At 41.1% G+C, this 23,680-nt stretch overlaps 1 protein-coding gene across 1 annotated transcript in view; it reads left to right on the top strand.

Moving 5' to 3' along the window:
• The first annotated feature begins 468 nt into the window (after window positions 1-468).
• CBLN4 (cerebellin 4 precursor) overlaps window positions 469-23,680 on the top strand; it is a 72,626-nt gene continuing 49,414 nt past the window's right edge. The window contains exon 1 of the mRNA XM_069750929.1: window positions 469-1,126. Coding sequence (XP_069607030.1) covers window positions 818-1,126 — 309 coding nt within the window. The 5' untranslated portion in view covers window positions 469-817. The remainder of the gene's footprint in view (window positions 1,127-23,680) is intronic.

Genomic DNA, 23,680 nt, shown 5'->3' with positions numbered 1-23,680 from the left:
GACAGATAGATAGATAGATAGATAGATAGATAGATAGATAGATAGATATGGGATAGATAGAGAGATAGATAGATAGATAGATAGATAGATAGATAGAGAGATAGATAGATAGATATGGGATAGATAGATAGATAGATAGATAGATAGATAGATAGATAGATAGATATGGGATAGATAGATAGATAGATAGATAGATAGATAGATATGGGATAGATGGATGGATGGATGGATGGATGGATGGATAGATAGATAGATATGGGATAGATGGATGGATGGATGGATGGATGGATAGATGAGTATATTTGCAGTTTTCCATATATTTCCATCTGTCTTTTCTGCAGTGACCGGGTGCTATAAAGTTTGGAGGGGAGTGTGCTGGAGCCGGTGGTGCAGCCCAGGCCCCCCAGGCCCGCCTCCCCCTCTTACAGGCGGTGTACACGGTGCAGGCTGAGGGCTGAGCCACTTCTTATGACATAAGGCTTTGGGGAATAAGGAGCGTGGATTGTGCGCGCAGTGAGGAGAGTTCGGCTCTGGCTGCTGGCTGCAGTGGATCAATACCCCGCCAGCTCCAGGATGATCTGATGGAGGTGGTAGTTACATGATGGCCACCTCCAGGCTGCTGCTCCATGACTCTCCTCATCAGTAATTCACTGTGGATGTGGAGTTGGATGAGGAAGAGTTTAGGATTTGGAAAGTGGACAGGAGACTCTTTCTTCCAGGAGGGGGGACATTTTGGAAACGGTGAAGCTTTGTTGCTTTTTTTTTGGCTGGTGTTTTTTTTCTTTGTGCTGAGCTGAGAAAGAGGAGAGTGGCCAGGATGCCGGGGCTGAACTCGCTGCGCTCCTGTGGGCGGCTGTCCGCGGTGCTGGCGGCCGTCACCTGCGCGCTCCTGCTGCAAGCCTCCGCTGCCCGGGCGCAGAACGACACCGAGCCCATAGTGCTGGAGGGCAAGTGTCTGGTGGTCTGCGACTCCAACCCGGCCACGGACTCCAAGGGGTCGTCCTCGTCTCCTCTGGGGATCTCAGTCAGAGCAGCAAACTCCAAGGTGGCATTCTCCGCGGTCAGGAGCACCAACCACGAGCCGTCCGAGATGAGCAACAAAACGCGAATCATCTACTTCGACCAGGTAAAGCTTCCTCTGCAAATACCCTGTATAATAACTGATACCCTGTATAATAACTTACCCTGTATAATAACTGATACCCTGTATAATAACTGATACCCTGTATAATAACTGATACCCTGTATAATAACTTACCCTGTATAATAACTGATACCCTGTATAATAACTTACCCTGTATAATAACTGATACCCTGTATAATAACTTACCCTGTATAATAACTGATACCCTGTATAATAACTGATACCCTGTATAATAACTGATACCCTGTATAATAACTTACCCTGTATAATAACTGATACCCTGTATAATAACTTACCCTGTATAATAACTGATACCCTGTATAATAACTGATACCCTGTATAATAACTTACCCTGTATAATAACTTACCCTGTATAATAACTTATCCTGTATAATAACTGATACCCTGTATAATAACTTACCCTGTATAATAACTGATACCCTGTATAATAACTGATACCCTGTATAATAACTTACCCTGTATAATAACTGATACCCTGTATAATAACTTACCCTATATAATAACTGATACCCTGTATAATAACTTACCCTGTATAATAACTGATACCCTGTATAATAACTTACCCTGTATAATAACTGATACCCTGTATAATAACTGATACCCTGTATAATAACTGATACCCTGTATAATAACTTACCCTGTATAATAACTGATACCCTGTATAATAACTTACCCTGTATAATAACTGATACCCTGTATAATAACTGATACCCTGTATAATAACTTACCCTGTATAATAACTTACCCTGTATAATAACTTATCCTGTATAATAACTGATACCCTGTATAATAACTTACCCTGTATAATAACTGATACCCTGTATAATAACTGATACCCTGTATAATAACTTACCCTGTATAATAACTGATACCCTGTATAATAACTTACCCTATATAATAACTGATACCCTGTATAATAACTTACCCTGTATAATAACTTACCCCATATAATAACTGATACCCTGTATAATAACTGATACCCTGTATAATAACTGACCTAATAACTGATACCCTGCCTAATAACTGATACCCTGTATAATAACTGACCTAATAACTGATACCTTGCCTAATAACTGATACCCTGTATAATAACTGACCTAATAACTGATACCCTGCCTAATAACTGATACCCTGTATAATAACTGACCTAATAACTGATACCCTGCCTAATAACTGATACCCTGTATAAAAACTGACCTAATAACTGATACCTTGCCTAATAACTGACCTAATAACTGATACCCTGCCTAATAACTGATACCCTGCCTAATAACTGATACCCTGTATAATAACTGATACCCTGTATAATAACTGACCTAATAACTGATACCCTGCCTAATAACTTACCCTGTATAATAACTGACCTAATAACTGATACCCTGCCTAATAACGGATATCCTGCTTAATAATAGCTACCCTGCCTAATAGATGATACCGTGCCTCTGATACCCTGCCTAATATCTGGTACCCTGTATAATAACTGACCTAATAACTGATACCCTGCCTAATAACTTATACCCTGTATAATAACTGACCTAGTAACTGATACCCTGCCTAATAACTTATACCCTGCCTCATAACGGATATCCTGCTTAATAATAGCTACCCTGCCTAATAGATGATACCGTGCCTCTGATACCCTGCCTAATAACTGATACCCTGTATAATAACTGACCTAATAACTGATACCCTGCCTAATAACTGATACCCTGTATAATAACTGACCTAATAACTGATACCCTGCCTAATAACTGATACCCTGTATAATAACTGACCCAATAACTGATACCCTGCCTAATAACTTACCCTGTATAATAACTGACCTAATAACTGATACCCTGCCTAATAACTTATACCCTGCCTAAGAACTTACCCGGTATAATAACTGACCTAATAACTGATAGCCTGTATAATAACTAACCTAATAACAGATACCCTGCCTAATAACGGATATCCTGCTTAATAATAGCTACTCTGCCTAATAACTGGTCTAATAACTTATATCCTGTAGAATAACTGACAGATATCCTGCCTAATAGATAATACCCTGTCACTGATATCTTGCCTAATAACTAATATTTTGCCTAATAATTGATATCTTGTGATCATACCTCATACCCTGCTAATTAACAGATATCCTGCTTAATAACTGATATCTTACCTAATAATAACTGATATCCTGCCTAATCATTGTTATCTTGAGATAATATCTGAAAGCCTACTAATTAACGGATATCCTGCCTAATAACTGATACCTTGGCTAATAGCAAATACTCTGCTTAATAACTGATATCTTACCTAATAACTGATATCCTGCCTAATAATTGCTATCTTGAGATAATACATGATAGCCTGCTAATTAACGGATATCCTGCCTAATAACTGATACCCTGGCTAATAGCAAATACCCTGCCTAATAACTGATACCTTGACTAATACCTGATACCCTGCCTAATAATTGGTACCCTGCAATAATAACGGATACCATGCCAAATAACTGATATCTTACCTAATAACTGATATCCTGCTTAATAAAAGATACTCTGCCTATTAACTGATGTCCTGGCTAATAGATATCCTTCCTAATAATAGCTACCCTGCCTAATAACTGATATCCTGCCTAATAATTGATACCTTACCTAATAACTGATATCCTGCCTAATAACTGATATCCTGCCTAATAATTGCTACCCTGCGATAATAACGGATACCCTGCCTAACAACTGATATCTTACCTAATAGCTTATACTCTGCTTAATAAAAAATACTCTGCCTATTAACTGATGTCCTGGCTAATACAGATATGCTTCCTAATAATAGCTACCCTGCCTAATAACTGATACCTTTACCTAATATCTGATATCCAGCCTAATAACAGATTATGCCTAATAATTGATACCCTACTTAAAAATTGGACTATGAACTGATAGTGTGTCTTGTAATTAATAATCTGCCTAATAACTAATGTCCTACCTAATACCAGTTTCCGCTCTTGTCTATTACAAATACCCTACCTAATAACTAATCACCAGTCTAATAACTTGTACATTACCTAATAACTCATATTATGCATAGTACGTCATTCCCTGGTTAATACGTCTTGCCCTGCCTAATAATTGATACTCTGTCCAATAACTGACACCCTGCTTGGTGTCTACCTCCCTAACAACTGATGCCCTACATAATAACTGATACCATGCTTAATAACTGATACCCTGCCCCTAAAACTCATACCCTTCCTAACAACTGATGCCCTACATAATAACTGACACTATGCTTAATAACTGATACCTTGCCCCCAAAACTCATACCCTTCCTAACAACTTAAACTCGGACTAATAGCTAATGCCTTTTCTAATAAACGTATACCCTATATAATAACTGAAATCCTGCCTAATAACTGTTTTTCAGAAAATGATATATTCTATAATATCCTACCCAATACCCGATACACTACAGAATTACTAATAACCCTGCCTAACATAACTGATATGTAGCTTCATTTCTGAGAGTTGATATTCTGTCTGATAATTGATACCCTGCCTAACAACTGATATCCCGCACTAGATAACGGCCTAATAACGGATACCCTGCCCAATGGGATGATATAAGTGATGAAGTGTAATAAATAATGCTTGATAAAACAGATATTATAAGGTTCCCAAAAACTTATGACCAGTCTAACAAAACTGATGAACTGATGTAAGGATCTCCTGCCTAACAGAAGTGACACCCTGCCCGACCCATAACAGTTACTAAGCCCAATGTCGCTGTAGAGTATGGCTAATATAACTAATACAGTCTTGGAATACTGGTGTAACGTTTCCCAAATATAACTGAAAAAAGGGAATCCTGCCTAAAAGATCCTCCTAACTACAACCACTTATTAAACGGAACAGTAGTGGGATTGTGTATTAAGTGGAAAAATGCTTCTGAGTGGCACTGGTCCGGGAATGAGGAGTTTGCCCAATATCTCTGATAAAATGTTGCTTGTCCAACCGAATTGGTACAGCTCCAGAAAAAAAAACTGAGACTAGTGTCAGTAAAGACTGCTCTTTCGAAATAGTAAAGTATATGCTGCCTGAAAGAATCTCACTCTCACTGACAGGTAAGTGACTAGTAGTGCAATAAACAGATAGAGGATAGCCTCCATTTCTGTAAAACCTATTCGGATACTCTCTCATATAATAAAGGATCGCCTCCCTTATATAATTTATACATGCTTCCACATATAATCAAAGATAGCCTACTTGTATTGTATATGCATGATACTCTCTAAAATAATAACGGATAGCCTCCCTTTTGTATACTGTATACAGGTTATTTCTTCATATGACCAAGGATAGCACCCCTTATATAATATATACAGGATACTCCCTTCATATAATAAAAGAAAATCTCTTTATATAGTATATACATGATACTCCCCCGTATGATAAAGGATAGTCTCCTTATACAGTACATACATGGTACTCCCTGATATAATGAAGGATAGCCTCTTTATATAGTAAATACATTGTACTCCCTCATATAATAAAGTATAGCCTCCTTATATAGTATATACAATGGTACTCCCTCATATAATAAAATATAGCCTCCTTATATAATATATACATGCTGCTTTCTCATATTATAAAGGATAGCCTCCTTATATAATATATACATGGTACTCCCTCATAAAATAAAGTATAGCCTTATACAGTATATACATATAATAAAGGATAGCCTCTTTATATAACAAATACATGGTACTCCCTCATATAATAAAGTATAGCCTCCTTATATAGTATATACAATGGTACTCCCTCATATAATAAAGGATAGCCTCCTTAAATAATATATAAATGCTACTTCCTCATATAATAAAGGATAGCCTCCTTATATAGTATATACAATGGTACTCCCTCATATAATAAAGGATAGCCTTCTTATATAGTATATACAATGGTACTCCCTCATATAATAAAGGATAGCCTCCTTATATAATATATACATGGTACTCCCTCATATAAAAAAGGATAGCCTCCTTATATAGTATATACAATGGTACTCCCTCATATAATAAAGGATAGCCTCCTTATATAATATATACATGATACATTCTCATATAATAAAGGATATCCTCCTTATATAATATATACATGGTACTCCCTCATATAAAAAAAGGATAGCCTCCTTATATAGTATATACAATGGTACTCCTCATATAATAAAGGATAGCCTCCTTATCTATATATATAATTGTCTAAGGGTTTTTCCGTCTGTCTGTCTGTCTGTCTGTCTGTCTGTCCTGGAAATCCCGGCTCTCGACCAATCAGCAACGGGCACAGCGACGATGATGTCATAAAGGACGTAGACATCTCACGTTTCTGATTCAGTATCGACGTAGATGTCATAATGGTTGCCATGGCGATGATGATGTCATAAAGGTTGCCTCGACCAATCAGCAACGGGCACAGTCTGCCGCGAATTCTGGAATCATCATTGTCCATATACTACGGGGACATGCATATTCTAGAATAACCGATGCGTTAGAATCGGGCCACCATCTAGTATAGTATATACATAGTACTCCCTCATATAATAAAAGATAGCCTCCTTATATAATATATACATGCTACTTCCTCATATATTAAAGCATAGCCTCCTTATATAGTATATACATGGCACTTCCTCATATAATAAAAGATTGCCTCATTATGTAGTGTATACACCATACCCCCTCAGATAATAAAGGGTAGCCTTCCTTATGCAATATATACATGATACTTTCTCAAATAATAAATACATGGTACTCCCTCATATAAAAAAGGATAGCCTCCTTATATAGTATATACATGGCATGCCCCCATATAATCAAGTATATTCTCCTTATACAGTATATACCTGGTACTTCCTCATATAATAAAGGATAACCTCCTTATATAATATATACATGGTACTCCCTCATATAATAAAGGATAGCCTCCTTCTACAGTATATACATGGTACTTCCTCATATAATAAAGGATAGCATCCTTATACAGTATATACATGGTACTCCCTCATATAATGAAGGATAACCTCCTTATATAATATATACATGGTACTCCCTCATATAATAAATGATAGCCTCCTTATATAGTATATACATTGGACTTCCTCATATAATAAAGGATAGCCTCCTTATATAATATATACATGGTACTTCCTCATATAATAAAGGATAGCCTCTTATATAGTATAAACATTGTACTCCCCCATATGATAAAGGATAGCCTCCTTTTGTAGCATATAAACAATACCCCCTCAGATAATAAAGGATAGCCTTCCTTATGCAATATATACATGATACTTTCTCAGATAAAAAAGGCTAGCACCCCCTATATAATATATACATGATGCTCCTTCATATAATAGATAAAAGCTATGCCTCCTTTCTGTTGTAGCCTTCTGCTATAATAAGCACAGGCTAGCCTCCCTGATAGAACACATATAAGTTCCTCTTCTGTAGTTCAGGCTATCCTCCCACATATCACATCTATAGATGACCCCTCCTAATCTAACAGTAGAGGATAGCCTCCTTAGTAGGACAGGTGAGATACAGTGGTGTATGACATGTGGCCCCCCTGTAGTCCAGGCTCAGGGGAATGTGAAGACTTGATGCGGCTGTGGACGATCAACAGGTGAAATCTCTGGAGCTTCTCCCCTTGGCTGCAGTAAATGATAAGTGCATTGCTGCAAGTTCAGGAGAACGTCTCCCCCCACTGTACGTCCCCCACCCTCTATACTCGGTGCAGCATCTGATAAATATTTCATGCCTTATATTCCTGTCTGCTGTAATTAGGAATTGATAACTCCTGCGATCTATTAATGGTGCAGTCACTCCGCTGCCAGAATACTACTCCCAACATCTCCTGACAGCTTCTTCAGGCTGAGGCAGAGCTACTGTAAACTTCACAGCTTGCCCCGACAGCTCGTAGACATGTATGCTGGGAGTTGTAGTTCCACAAAACTACAATTTCACATTTTACAATGTTCGGTGACTCTCCTATAATGAGTTTTGTCAGAGGCAGCAGGATAAAACATGTAAATCATGAATGAAGGAAGTCATTGACGAAATCCTTATCATGGAGTTATTTAATTTTCTGCAACTGAAGAGAGAACTGGCTATAGGCTGCCAGCAGGGGGGCACAGCTGGGGGGCTACATAGCCACACTGCTCACTGTCTGATGCTGGGAGGGGGAGATCTGGACCAAAGAAGACCCCAAAATTAATGAAGGCTTGGATCTGAGCACCAATGATGATACACTGTGCTGCACTCAATGGGTTAATGGGCACATGGAGAAGAGCTGGATTATCCTGAGCATCCCTTTCATCATAACCCCCATCATCTCCTCATTACCAGACGATTTTATAAACCCCACAAGCCTATTTGTGCTCCTTTTAAATATTTGGTGGACTATAACTCCCAGCATGCCCCAAATATGGAGCATACCTACATTCCTAGTATTACTAAGAGAGTACGACTCCCATCATGTCCCAAAGCAGTATGACCTGTACGCCAACATAGTGAAATTTATGATCCTAAAATTGAAGAGAGACAACAACTCTCAGCATGCCTTGACAGCATCTAAGTTTAAATTCTGTCCATAGACAACAGTCTGTAACTGGTTATGAGAAGACTACAACCCTCAGCATTTCCTGACTGCCTGGTGTATAGAGTAGTATGTATTTTGCAGCTCTGCGCACAGCCTGGCCGTTGCCTCTATACTGTATAGTCATGGACTGCTGTGGAACTACTATTCCTAGCAGGCGATTCACCTAGAAACAGGGCTATTCCAGGATGAATATATTATGCAGATGTAGCAGAGCTGAGTTTGCCAAGTTGCCCTTTGGGGAATGCGAAGTTTATACATTGTGGTAAGGCCAGAAAGAGGTCCATTACTTACCGACAACTATGGCACCGACACAACGCTGCTCCACTTCTGATTATCCTTTGTCTTAGATAATCCATTGTACTGTAACCTGAATATACATGTGTAGTTTATGTTTATCTGCAGTCCTATGTAACACCACAGAGAACACACAGTGATATCTTCCTGTGCACATATAATGTAGTAGATATTATCTGCAGTCCTATGTAACAACACAGGTAAAACAGTGATAATTCTCCAAGTACAGATAATGTAGTAGATGTCACTTGCAGGCCTATGTAACAACACGGATAACACAGTGATAACGCTCTGAGTACAGACAATGTAGTAGATATTACCTGCAGCCCTATGCAACAACATGGATAACACAGTGATAACTCTCTGAGTACAGATAATGTAGTAGATGTTACCTGCAGTCTCATTTAACACCACAGATATAACACTCTCAGTACAGATAATGTCATACATGTCACCTGCAGTCCTATGTATCACCGCATATAACACAGATATATCACTCTGAGTACAGATAATGTTGTAGGTGTCACCCGCAGTGCTATGTAACACCACAGATATAACACTCTAGGTACAGATTAAGTCGTAGATCTCACCTGCAGACCTATGTAACACCATAGATTACACAGACATAACATTCTGAGTACAGAGACTGTCACCTGCAGTCCCATGTAACACCACAGGTAACACAGTTATAACTCTGAGTACAGATAATGTAGTAGATATCATCTGCAGTCCTATGTAACACAACAAATAGCACAGTGATAACTCTGAGTACAGATAATGTAGTAGATGTCACGTGCAGTCCTATGTAACATCACAGATAACACCGTGATAACTCTCTGAGTACAGATAATGTCATGTGTGTCACCTGCAGTCCTATGTAACACCACAGATAACACAGACATAGCTCTCTGAGTACAGATAATGTAGTAGATATCATCTGCAGTCCTATGTAACACAACAGATAGCACAGTGATAACTCTGAGGGTGATAATGTAGTAGATGTCATGTGCAGTCCTATGTAACATCACAGATAACACAGTGATAACTCTCTGAGTACAGATAATGTCATATATGTCACCTGCAATCCTTTGTAACGGCACAGATAACACAGACATAACTCTCTGAGTACAGATAATGTTGTAGATGTCACCTGCAGTCCCATGTAACACCACAAATATAACACTCTGAGTACATATAATGTAGTAGGTATCACCTGCAGTCCTATGTAACCCACATATAGAATGTTGTCATTTCACCATATGCTAAATGTCCGTCTCAGCTCTGCTACATCGGTCTACCATTTGACATTACTATTTTAATAGCTTTGACATTTGCTGGAGTTTCCTATATCGGTCTAATAATTGCAATAATTGTAGGAACAGATGTAGTCAGACATTTCCGGATGTGCAGGAAGTAAAGGTGATATAAATACAGTCACCGCTCGGCCATTATAGACATCATGGCTCTAATATGCGACACGTCCGGGGGTGACTACACGGGCTATAATAAGGGGTGGATGACTACACGGGCTCTGGGATCTCATCTTCTCTCGTCGGCCAAATCTATAGATTAGTAATGGGGGTTATATGGTGAATCAATTAGTGAAAAAAGGAAATGCACAAATGTATCAATGAATATTGATTGGGGAGAGCATCAGTCATCCTAAAGGAAAAATGGACCAGGAGCGCAATAGAGTCTTATCCCAGGGAGGAAAATCTATGCTCCTTACAGTCTTGTTTGATCCACAACTGAGGAATCAGCTGCTGCAGCACCCTTGAGTTTGGAAATTCCATTGTGTAGAGCAAATACCATAGTAGGATAATAGGGGTAGTAGTCTGCTCTGCCGATGTTGAACTCAAGAAAACAAAGGACAGTAGGGAGATTTGACTAAACGCATCATCAAATTCTCCTATCGCCCTTTGATTCCTTGAGTCCAACATTGTCAGATTACCAGCCCTATGCTCGTAGTATTTCCTTTAGTCATCTTAAAGGGATTGTCCAATTTCAGGACAGTGGGTCTCAATCTCTGTAAAATACTTAAAAAAACCCTCAAACTCAGCAGACACTCAACCTCATTAGGTCCAGCGTTTTGGTTGTAGAGGTGATGTGGCGTCAACGGCGCGTGTCACCACTTTTGCCAGTCACTGAGCTCAGGAGGACATGCTGTCAACCGCGATACAACCGCTGAGCTCAGTGACTGGCTAGAGGAGAGACGCTCATTATCAACGCAATGTCACCGCTGTAACCAAAGCACTGAGATCACAGCGGCAGTGGCGTAACTCGAAGCTTGTGGGCCCCAAAGCAAAATCTCCAACTATGACAGGTCTTTAATAAACAATTCATTGAAGGAATGAATTAAACAAATAATCAATCAATCAGTCACACATTCACATTCTGCTTCCAATGAAAATCACGTCAGTCATCTGATAATTGAGTAGGTACACAAATATTTCATTCTATCATTCATTCGTTCATTCACTTGCTCAATCAGTTAGTCAGACTAAGGTTATGGCCACACTATCAGTATTTGGTCAGTATTTTACCTCAGGAGATGATATAAATATGATAAATACAGAAGTGGTGCATATGTTTCTATTATACTTTTCCTCTAATTGTTGGTTTTGGCTTACAAATACTGAGGTAAAAAACTGACCAAATACTGAACGTGTGACTGTAGACTAAGGTCCCTTCACACGTGTGTGTTTCCGCTGCGCGTGGTGTCTGCTTTCACACATACCAGAGACATGTGCACAGGCATACCCATTATAATCCCTGTATTCCCTGTATTCACACAGATCGTGTCCTGCAGTGTTGTCCGAGACCCAGTGACTGTACAGTTTTGACCTTAGTAATGTTACTGCTCTCCAGACATTCTGGGTTAAGCTACCCTTTTCATGACTCGGCACCTGTGAAGAGCGGTAACATTACGGATGTCACGGCTCTTCAGAGTCGCTGGGCCTAGCACAGTGCAGCGGGGCCTGAAAGTGGCTATAAGCAATGGCTATGGAACGTCAGAGTGAGGCTCCACAGCCTTTGTTTGTTGGAATCACTGGACTTCCCTACATCGGACATGTGCGGGATTTTTTTCAGCTTTTAATAAATTGGTGAATCGGGGAAAGTGTCAGGGAGTCTTTGTTCCATTACAGCATTTTTGGTGTGTGTGTGTTTTTATTACTTGTTTAGTAATGGGGTGTCTGATAGATACCTCTCCATTACTAACATCAAGGCTTGATGTCAGCTTTGTTTTTTGGACAATTCACAGCTGACATGAACCCCTAAAACCATTACCCCGATTTCCAAAGCACCAGGGCAATCGAGAAGCGCTGTAATTGGAGCATCTTATGGGATGTGCCACTTTTGGGGTGGCTACGGACTGGTATTTTTAGGCTTGGAAAGGCCCAATAACCAGGGACAGTCCCAGCCTTATTAAATCAGCTCAGAGCTGTCTTCTTTACCTTTGCTGATTTTAAAAAATATGGGGGAAACCAAGTATTTTTCTTCATTTTTAAATTTTTTGGCTTAAAATAAAGCTCTACAGGGCATCTATCTATCTGTGATGCTAATCAATACTCACGGACAAGCCGAGAGGCTTGGTAATCAAAAGGTCTGAGGACAGAAGCCAGGATGGTGAGTCAAAGACAGAGGGTTGATACAAAAGAATAGTCAGGTCATAGTCCAGGGGTCAAAAGCCACGAGCTTATGTCATGGACAGAGGGATGAGACAAAAATACTGTCAGGTCATGTGCAAGGGATCCAAATACCTGGAAGACAGCGAATCAAGCAAAGGGTCAAAGCAAACGAATGGTCAGAACGAGGTCCAAGGCCAGGCAGCAGTATATGAGAGCACAGAGCAACATGGCAAACGTACACCAGTGAGCAAACATACACGTGTGAAGGTGACCTTAGTTGGAGTTTCTTGAACTATTTCAAGATTTTGCACTTTCTTTGGGGGAAAAAAAGACACAATCAGATTATGAGAGGATGGAACTAGTAGCTTAACGAATGAATGCATGAATGAATGGAAAAAATGAGCAATTTAATTTTTAATTCAGTGAATGAATCCTTAAGTAAAAGAATTGGTCATTCTACCTAAGTTCTTGGGATGCCTCACTAGGATTCTCTAATTGAAATAATATATATCTTGCAAACCAGATTATTAAATTAATGAGGGAACAATTGATTAAATATACAAATTATTGGATTTAAGAATTAATGAATTAATGAGTCAGTTAGTCTAAGATTAGTTACTGTAGTGACAGGAGTTGATAAAATTCTTCAACTTGATAGGAGAAAAATTGTAGAAGTGAATGGAAATGGATTGAATAAATGGATGAATCTAAAAATGAAAAAAAAATTGAATACATTAATTAAATCTAATTTATTTGCAATTTGATTTAATAAAAGTCAAGCTGATATGAGAGAACGGATATAAATCAAACTTTGAAAGGAATGTATGAGTGACTCAATCAATCTCTAATTGAATGAATGAATGAATGAATGAATGTGAATAATTCCAGGCTGTGTTTTCTTCTTGTTTAGGATATTGTTCTGCCGTTTTCTAATGATCTCGATGCATTTATAATTATCCATTCATTATTAGTGCAGTAATTAGAGAGCTGAGAGATTCTCGCTGACAATGAGCAGATATAATATATTCACATCACTCTATAGTCAAGAGTCTGAAAACCTTCACAGTAAAATGCGTAATCTGAGACTTTTATTGTGAAATTGTACTTTTATTAATAATGGATAAAATAATATATGCTTTCAGATTTTATTTATTTGTGTAGGGCAAAAAATAAATCTATTTCTACCTGGAAGCCATCAACAAGTTGGTTGGAGCGGGAGTGCTCATGATCGACGCATACTACATTCCTTGTCTATGGGACTGCTGGAGATAGCAGAGCACTGTACTTGGCTATCTCCGGAAGTCCCATAAACAATGAATAGCGTGTAGACCGAGCATGCGCTATGTTTCTTCACTCAAAGCAAGACTCTCTAGGGCCCCATTCTTCAGATCGCTGGAGTCCCAACGATCAGAAACCCTCCAACGATCAGAAACCCTATGTATGTATGTATATATATATATATATATATAGTACAGACCAAAAGTTTGGACACACCTTCTCATTGAAAGATTTTTCTGAATTTTCATGACTATGAAAATTGTACATTCACACTGAAGGCATCAAAACTATGAATTAACACATGTGGAATTATATACTTAACAAAAAAGTGTGAAACAACTGAAATTATGTCTTATATTCTAGGTTCTTCAAAGTAGCCACCTTCTGCTTTGATGACTGCTTTGCACACTCTTGGCATTTTCTTGATGAGCTTCAAGAGGTAGTCACCAGGAATGGTCTTCCAACAATCTTGAAGGAGTTCCCAGAGATGCTTAGCACTTGTTGGCCCCTTTGCCTTCACTCAGGTTCAGGTCTGGTGACTGTGGAGGCCAGGTCATCTGGCGTAGCACCCCATCACTCTCCTTCTTGGTCAAATAGCCCTTACACAGCCTGGAGGTGTGTTTGGGGTCATTGTCCTGTTGAAAAATAAATGATGGTTAAACTAAATGCAAGCCGGATGAAATAGCATGCCGCTGCAAGATGCTATGGTAGCCATGCTGGTTCAGTATGCCTTCAATTTTTAATAAATCCCCAACAGTGTCACTAGCAAAGCACCCCCACATCATCATACCTCCTCCTCCTCCATGCTTCACAGTGGGAACCAGGCATGTAGAGTCCCTCTGTTCACCTTTTCTACGTCGCACAAAGACAGTGGTTGGAACCAAAGATCTCAAATTTGGACTCATCAGACCAAAGCACAGATTTCCACTGGTCTAATGTCCATTCCTTGTGTTCTTTAGCCCAAACAAGTCTCTTCTGCTTGTTGCCTGTCCTTAGCAGTGGTTTCCTAGCAGCTATTTTACCATGAAGGCCTGCTGCACAAAGTCTGCTCTTAACAGTTGTTGTAGAGATGTGTCTGCTGCTAGAACTCTGTGTGGCATTGACCTGGTCTCTAATCTGAGCTGCTGTTAACCTGCGATTTCTGAGGCTGGTGACTTGGATAAACTTATCCTCAGAAGCAGAGGTGACTCTTGGTCTTCCTTTCCTGGGGCGTTCCTCATGTTAGCCAGTTTCTTTGTAGTGCTTGATGGCTTTTGCCACTGCACTTGGGGACACTTTCAAAGTTTTTCCAATTTTTCAGACTGACTGACCTTCATTTCTTAAAGTAATGATGGCCGCTCATTTTTCTTTACTTAGCTGCTTTTTTCTTGCCATAATACAAATTCTAACAGTCTATTCAGTAGGACTATCAGTTGTGTATCCACCAGACTTCTGCACAACACAACTGATGGTCCCAATCCCATTTATAAGGCAAGAAATCCCACGTATTAAACCTGACAGGGCACCCCTGTGAAGTGAAAACCATTCCCGGTGACTACCTCTTGAAGCTCATCAAGAGAATGCCAAGAGTGTGCAAAGCAGTCATCAAAGCAAAAGGTGGCTACTTTGAAGAACCTAGAATATAAGACATAATTGCAGTTGTTTCACATTTTTTGTTAAGTATATAATTCCACATGTGTTAATTCATAGTTTTGATGCCTTCGGTGTGAATGTACAATTTTCATAGTCATGAAAATACAGAAAAATCTTTAAATGAGAAGGTGTGTCCAAACTTTTGGTCTGTACTGTGTGTGTATATATATATATATATATATATATATATATATATACTGCTCAAAAAAATAAAGGGAACACTTAAACAACAGAATATAGCTCCAAGTATATCAAACTTCTGTGAAATCAAACTGTCTACTTAGGAAGCAACAGTGTTTGACAATCAATTTCACATGCTATTGTGCAAATGGAATACACAACAGATGTAAATTATTGGCAATTATCAAGACACACTTAATAAAGGAGTGGTTCTGCAGGAGGGGACCACAGACCACATCTCAGTACCAATGCTTTCTGGCTGATGTTTTGGTCACTTTTGAATGTTGGTTGTGCTTTCATACTCATGGTGGCATGAGATGGACTCTACAACCCACACAAGTAGCTCAGGTAGTGCAGCTCATCCAGGATGGCACATCAATGCGAGCTGTAACAAGAAGGTTTGCTGTATCTGTCAGCGTAGTGTCCAGAGGCTGGAGGTGCTACCAGGTGACAGGCCAGTACACCAGGAAACGTGGAGGGGGCCATAGGAGGGCAACAACCCAGCAGCAGGACCGCTACCTTAGCCTTTGTGCAAGGAGGAACAAGAGGAGCACTGCCAGAGCCCTGCAAAATGACCTCCAGCAGGCCACAAATGTGCATGTGTCTGCACAAACGGTTAGAAACTGACTCCATGAGGATGGTCTGGGTGCCCAGTGTCCACAGATGGGGGTTGTGCTCATAGCCCAACACCGTGCAGGATGCTTGGCATTTGCCAAAGAAAACCAGGATTGGCAAATTCGCCACTGGCGCCCTGTGCTCTTCACAGATGAAAGCAAGTTCACACTGAGCACATGTGACAGGCGTGATAGCGTCTGGAGACACCGTGGAGTGCGATTTGCTGCCTGCCACATCCTTCAGCCTGACTGGTTTGGCAGTGAGTCAGTAATGGTGTGAGGTAGCATTTCTTTGGAGGGCTACACAGCCCTCCATGTGCTCGCCAGAGGTAGCCTGACTTCCATTAGGTACCGAGATGAGATCCTCAGGCCCCTTATGAGACCATATGCTGGTGCAGTTGACCCTGGGTTCCTCCTAATGCAGGACAATGCCAGACCCAGGGCCGGACTGGGACTAAAATTCAACCCTGGCATTTGAAGTTACACAGACCCACTTGTCACATGGTGACTGTATAATATCTTTGTACACTTGTAGGCTACAAGAAGTGAGGGGAGTGTAAAACAACTATATAACATATAATCACAGCTGTATCCAGCATTACAGCTCTGTCCTATTTATTTCTTTTAGTTGCAGTACCAAGAAAAGCCGCTACTTTACCTACATAACTGGATCTCGTAGATGATGAAGGGATTGAGACGACCAAAGGCTATGGAACCTCATTCTGATCCTCCATAAACTTTGCCTACAGCCACTTTTGGTTCCGCTTCGCAGCACGAGACCCGGTGATTCTAAAGAGCGGTGACATCAGTAACTCAGTAACGTCACCACTCTTCAGATATTCCGGGTCTTGCGCTGAGCTCGGCGACTGTCACCACTCTTCAGAGTCTCTGGGTCTCGCCAGGTCTGGGCTAGTAGTGGGGGTGTCTGATAGACACCTCTCCATTACTTTAACCAGGGATTGATAGCAGCTGACATTACGCAGCTGACATCAACCCTAAAAATCATTACACATACCAGAATTAAATGCTCTGGTGTCTGGGAAAAGCAGTAGAGTTAGCGATATACCCAGGCGCCATGCTAACTACAACTGTCATCATCCTTGCCTGGTCTCCCTGTGAAGCATTTCTGCTGTATTTACATGCGCTAATCTCAGGCCGCTAAACGAGTGTGATCGACAATACTGAAGTCGTTCACTTGTTTCCCGGCCTCTTTACACCAACTGAGAAAGAATGAAGGGAACAGAATAATCACAATTAGATCAATCTATCCCCATACAGTATCATGTTATCAGCAGCACATCTACAGTTTACACCGGCAATGTGCTGCTGAGAACAAGGATTTCTGTTCCCACATAAACAATCCAATCACTCGATGAATAGGCAGCATTTTGCTTGTTTAGTATAATACACCCCATAGTCCTCCATATATTATAATGTGCACATCAGTCCTCCATATAATATAATACACTCCTCAGTTCTCCATACAGTATATTACACTCCTCAGTCCTCCATATAGTATAATATGCTCCCCATAGTCCTCCGTATAGTATAATACACTCCTCATAGTCCTCCATATATTAAAATACACTTCTCAGTCCTCCATATAGTATAATACACTCCTCAGTCCTCCATATAGTATAATGTACTGCCACAGTCCTCCATATAGTATAGTACACTCCTCAGTCCTCCAAATAGTATAATACATTCCTCATAGTGCTCCATATAGTATAATGCCCCGCCATTGTCATCCATGTAGTACAATTCACTTCCCATAGTATAATGCACCCCATAGTTCTTCATATAGTATAATGTATTCCCCATAGTCCTCGATACAGTATAATGCAGCCCACATATAGTATGATGCCACCCCAGAGTATAATGCAGCCACCCTACAGAATATATTGTATCCCCCTGAATATAATGTAACCCCCCAGAGAATATAATGCATACCCCTCATATAGTATAATGCAGCCCCTGTATACAAAAAAATAATGTAGCCCCCTCATAGAGCATAATACAGCCCCCCATAGAATATAATGTAGCCCCTCCATTGAATATAATACAGCACCCCATAGAATGTAATACAGCCCTCCAAAGAATGTAATACAGCCCACCTCCCCATAGAATATAATACAGCCCACCTCCCCATAGAATATAATACAGCCCCCATAGAATGTAATACAGCCCCCTCATAGAATGTAAGACAGCCCCCACCCCATAGAATGTAATCCAGCACAGCCCCCATAGGATGTAATGCAGCCAGCCCCCATAGAATGTAATGCAGCCAGCCCCCATAGAATGTAATGCAGCCAGCCCCCCACAGAAAGTAATGCAGCACAGCCCCCATAGAATGTAATAAATTCCCCCCATAGAATGTAATGCAGCATAGCCCGCCAGAATGTAATAAATTCCCCCCATAGAATGTAATGCAGCACAGCCCCCATAGAATGTAATGCAGCACAGCCCCCATAGAATGTAATGCAGCACAGCCCCCATAGAATGTTATAAGTTCCCCGCATAGAATGTAATACAGCACCTCCCCCCTAAAATCTAATGCAGCCAGCCCCCATAGAATGTAATGCAGCCAGCCCATATAGAATTTAATGCAGCACAGCCCCTATAGAATGTAATAAATTCCCCCATAGAATGTAATACAATACAGCCCCCATAGAATGTAAGGCAGCCAGCCCCCATAGAATGTAATGCAGCCAGCCCGCATAGAATGTAATACAGCCCCCACAATCCAGTTATCACTCACTGATATATTTTAAAAAAAAAAAAACACTCTCCTCACCTCTCCTCGTGCCCGCGCTGCTCCCTGCTCCAGTCTCAGCGGCCGCAGTCTGCGCACCCGACACACAGCAGGTACGCGATGATATGTCATCATCACGCACCCGCAGTGTCAGAGGCAGAAGGGAATGATGGGAGAGGGAGCGTCATCTGACGCTCTGTCCTCCATCATTGCATTCAACTGTTCCGGCGTCATAGATGCCGGTATAGTTGAATGCGGTGGTGCTGGTGGGGGGAAGTCGGCGCTGGCAAGCGGCCCACTACTGCCACCGGCCCTTCTGGCATTTGCTAGAAATGCCCGATGGCCAGTCCGGCCCTGGCCAGACTTATGTGGCTGGTGAGTGTCAGTAGTTCCTGCAAGATGAAGGCATTGAAACTGGACTGGCCCGCCCGTTCCCCAGACCTGAATCCGATTGAACACATCTGAGACATCATGTCTTGCACCATCCACCAACGTCACGTTGCACCACAGACTGTCCGGGAGTTGGCAGATGCTTTAGTCCAGGTCTGGGAGGAGATCCCTCAGGAGTCCATCCACCGCCTCATCAGGAGCATGCCCAGGCATTGTAGGGAGATCATACTGGCACATGGAGGCCACGCACACTACTGAGCATCATTTCCTCGTCTTGAGGAATTTCCACTGAAGTTGGATCAGCCTGTAACTTCATTTTCCACTTTGATTTTAAGCATCATTCCAACTGTAGACCTCCGTGGGATATTAGTTGTGATTTACGTTGATCATTTTTAGGTTTTATTGTTCTCAAAACATTCCACTATGTAATGAATAAAGATTTACAACTGGAATATTTCATTCAGTGATTTCTAGAATGTGGGATTTTAGTGTTCCCTTTATTATATATATATATATATATATATATATATATATATATATACATATATATATATATATATATATATATATATACAGTTCAGTCAAAAAGTAAGAGGCCATTGCAAAATTTTCAGCATCCCCAGATCATCACCGATCCTCCACCAAATTTCACAGTGGGTGCAAGACACTGTGGCTTGTAGACCTCTCCAGGTCTCCGTCTAACCATTAGAAGACCAGGTGTTGATTTGGGGATGCTTCGGCAACGCTGGAATGGGGCAGGTTAATCTTTGCGAAGGACGTATGAATCAAGCTGCATACAAGGTTATCCTAGAAAAACAGTTGATTCCTTCTGCTCAGGCAATGTTCAACCAACTATGAGGACTGGTTTTTCCAGCAGGACAATGCGCCACGCCACACAGGTCAGTAAAGGTGTGGATGAAGGACCACCACATCAAATCCCTGTCATGGCCAGCCCAATCTCCAGACCTGAACTCCATTGAAAACCTCTGGAATGTAATCAAGAGGAAGATGGCTAGTCACAAGCCATCAAACAAAGAAGAACTGCTTAAATTTTTGTACCAGGAGAGGCATAAGGTCACCCAAAAACAGTGGTGGAAAGCATGCCAAGACGCATGAAAGCTGTGATTAAAAATCGTGGTTATTCCACAAAATATTGATTTCTGAACTCTTCCTGAGTTAAAACATTAGTATTGTTGTTTCTAAATTATTATGAACTTGATTTTTTTGCATTATTTGAGGTCTGCAAGCAATGCTTTTTTTGTTATTTTGACTATTTCTCATTTTCAGAAAATACATGCAAAATGTATTGCTTGGAAATTCGGAGACATGTTGTCAGTAGTTTGTTGAATAAAAGAACAATTTACATTTTACTCAAAAATATACCTATAAAGAGAAAAAGCAGATAAACTGAAAATTTTGCAGTGATCTCTTAATTTTTGCCAGAGCTTTTTATATATAATAAATTGCTATTTTTGCAAATAACCCTTTAAAGAGAATTTATCGGTAGATTTTTTCATATTTAATCTGAGCTCACCCTGATTCTATCAATGTGTCACTTTGCTCAGCAGCTTGTTGTAATTTCAATACAATCAGTGTTTTATGTTTAGGAGGTTATCACTGCAGGACTAGGTGTCATGTGCCAAGCAGTCCAGCTAATCTGTGTTACCCCACCCCATCACTGATTGGTAGCTTGCTGACACTGTACACAGGACGCTGCCAATCAGTGGTGTGGGCAGGGTTATACACAACTCAATATCCTGACCAGTGCTACATCTACAGCAGAGAAAACAGGGATTCTATGAAAACTGCATGAAGCAGCCCAGTAAGTGACACATCACTGGAATCAGGATCTCTGCCCCTGCATTATGCTGTTGAAGCGATGGCCGGGGAACCACCACGGTGCAGGAAGACTACTGTACACAACATGAGGTACAAACGACAAAGGGTAGATTTATTGGAGGGCAAGGAATGAAGGGAATGAGGAAGATGCAAACGGGTATACAATGGCAACAGACAATTTACAAGAGTTATGAACTGTAATTTTTCCGTAAAACAGCACGGTGCTCCAACTATTGCAGACTCAAAATATGTCTAACAAGCAAATGTAAACAATAAACAAGTGATGATGCTACTCTGCGTATAACCTGCCTGGGCTTTACTAAGCAGGCCACACAGCTCCCGTGTACTGACTATTGAAGCCTACACTAGACCCTAACAGGTGCACCAAACAGGAACAAACTCACGGTGATGATGGAGAATCAGGTCCAGTCCCAGGGGGGCCCCCCAGCAGTCTAATATGGTGATGCGTACGGCTTTCTGTCAGCTCTGTGAAACGTGGTCTCCTTGCTTCTGGATCTTAGGGATGCTCCTGGAAATTGTAAATCCCTTTCTCTGTATCTTCGTGGCTCTCTTGCAGCTATATCAGGACACAGTTCTTCTCTCTTTCAGCTATCCGCACAAAAGTCCTCTCTGCAGCAGCCTCAGCTCACACATGCTGCTCCAGCTCCACACCTGCACTCTGCACAGACTAGTTCATTATAATGATTATTGCAGGGGAGAAGCAGAACAGTCCATCACGCCAGACAAGGGGGTGCAGCCTCTTAAAGTGACAGCGTGTTCCTTACTGTCCATAACAGCACCACCCTCTTACACTGTCATCAGATTAGAAAGCAAAAACTCGGTGACATATTCTCTTTAAGACACTAATCTGTACATTTAAGGCACCTCACTACTTATAGTTTCACATTTCTATGTCAAGTAAACCCTTCTTGCATCCTAACACAAAAGGGTCCCTTTTTCCTCACTTCAGCATATATAACCCCTTTCTGACATATGACGTACTATTCCGTCCATGTGGTGTGGGCCCTAATTCCCAAGTACGGAATAGTACGTCATACGCGATCGGCCGCGCTCACGGGGGGAGTGCGGTAGATCGCGGCCAGGTGTCAGCTGACTATCGGACATCCGGCACTATGTGCCAGGAGCGGTCACGTACCGCCCCCGGCATGTTAACCCCCTATGCCGGCAGTATAGGGAAGCATCGCGCAGGGAGGGGGCTCCCTGTGGGCTTCCCTGAGACCCCCAAAGCAACGCAATGCTGCGAGGGTCTCTTACCTCCTCCTCCCTGCAGCAGGCCCGGATCCAAGATGGCCGTGGCATCCGGGTCCTGCAGGGAGGTGGCTTCACTGCGCCTGCTCAGAGCAGGCGCCGGGAAGCGAGGAGAAGAGCACGTCAGATCGCTGATCTGACACAGTACACAGCAAAGTGTCAGATCAGCGATCTTACACTATAATATGATGCCTCCCTGGGGCAATGTTATAGTGTAAAAAAAAAAAATATTCACAGGTGTAAAGAAAATTTAAAAAATTTCCCCCCCAAAAAAAAATATATATATTCCTATAAATACATTTCTTTATCTAAATAAAAAAAACAATAAAAGTACACATATTTAGTATCGCCACGTCCGTAACGACCCCACCTGTAAAACAATATCACTAGTTAGCCTCTTGAGTGAACACCGTAAAAAAAAAACGAGGCAAAAAACAACGCTTTATTCTCATACCGCCAAACAAAAAGTGGAATAAGTGCAATCAAAATAAATAACCATGACACCGCTGAAAACACTGAAAAAATAAAAAAGTTATAGTCCTCAGAATAAAGCGATACAAAAATAATAATTTTTTCTGTAAAATAGTTTTTATTAGGGTTGAGCGAAACGGGTCGGTCATTTTCATAAGTCGCCGACTTTTGGCAAAGTCGGGTTTCATGAAACCCGACCCGATTCCTGTGTGGGGTCGGCCATGCGGTACGTGACTTTCGCGCCAAAGTCGCGTTTCAATTATGCGAAAAGCGCCATTTCTCAGCCAATGAAGGTGGACGCAGAGTGTGGGCAGCGTGATGACATAGGTCCTGGTCCCCACCATCTTAGAGAAGGGCATTGCAGTGATTGGCTTGCTGTCTGCGGCGTCACAGGGGCTATAAAGGGGAGTTCCCGCTGACCGCCATCTTACTGTTGCTGATCTGAGCATAGGGAGAGGTTGCTGCCGCTTCGTCAGAAGCAGGGATAGCGTTAGGCAGGGTACATTAACCCCCAAACCACTTGTGCT

Source organism: Ranitomeya imitator, chromosome 2 (genome assembly GCF_032444005.1).
Source record: "Ranitomeya imitator isolate aRanImi1 chromosome 2, aRanImi1.pri, whole genome shotgun sequence".
Classification (NCBI taxonomy): domain Eukaryota; kingdom Metazoa; phylum Chordata; class Amphibia; order Anura; family Dendrobatidae; genus Ranitomeya; species Ranitomeya imitator.
Note: the sequence above shows the minus strand (reverse complement) of the source record. Positions and strands in the feature narration are given on the sequence as shown.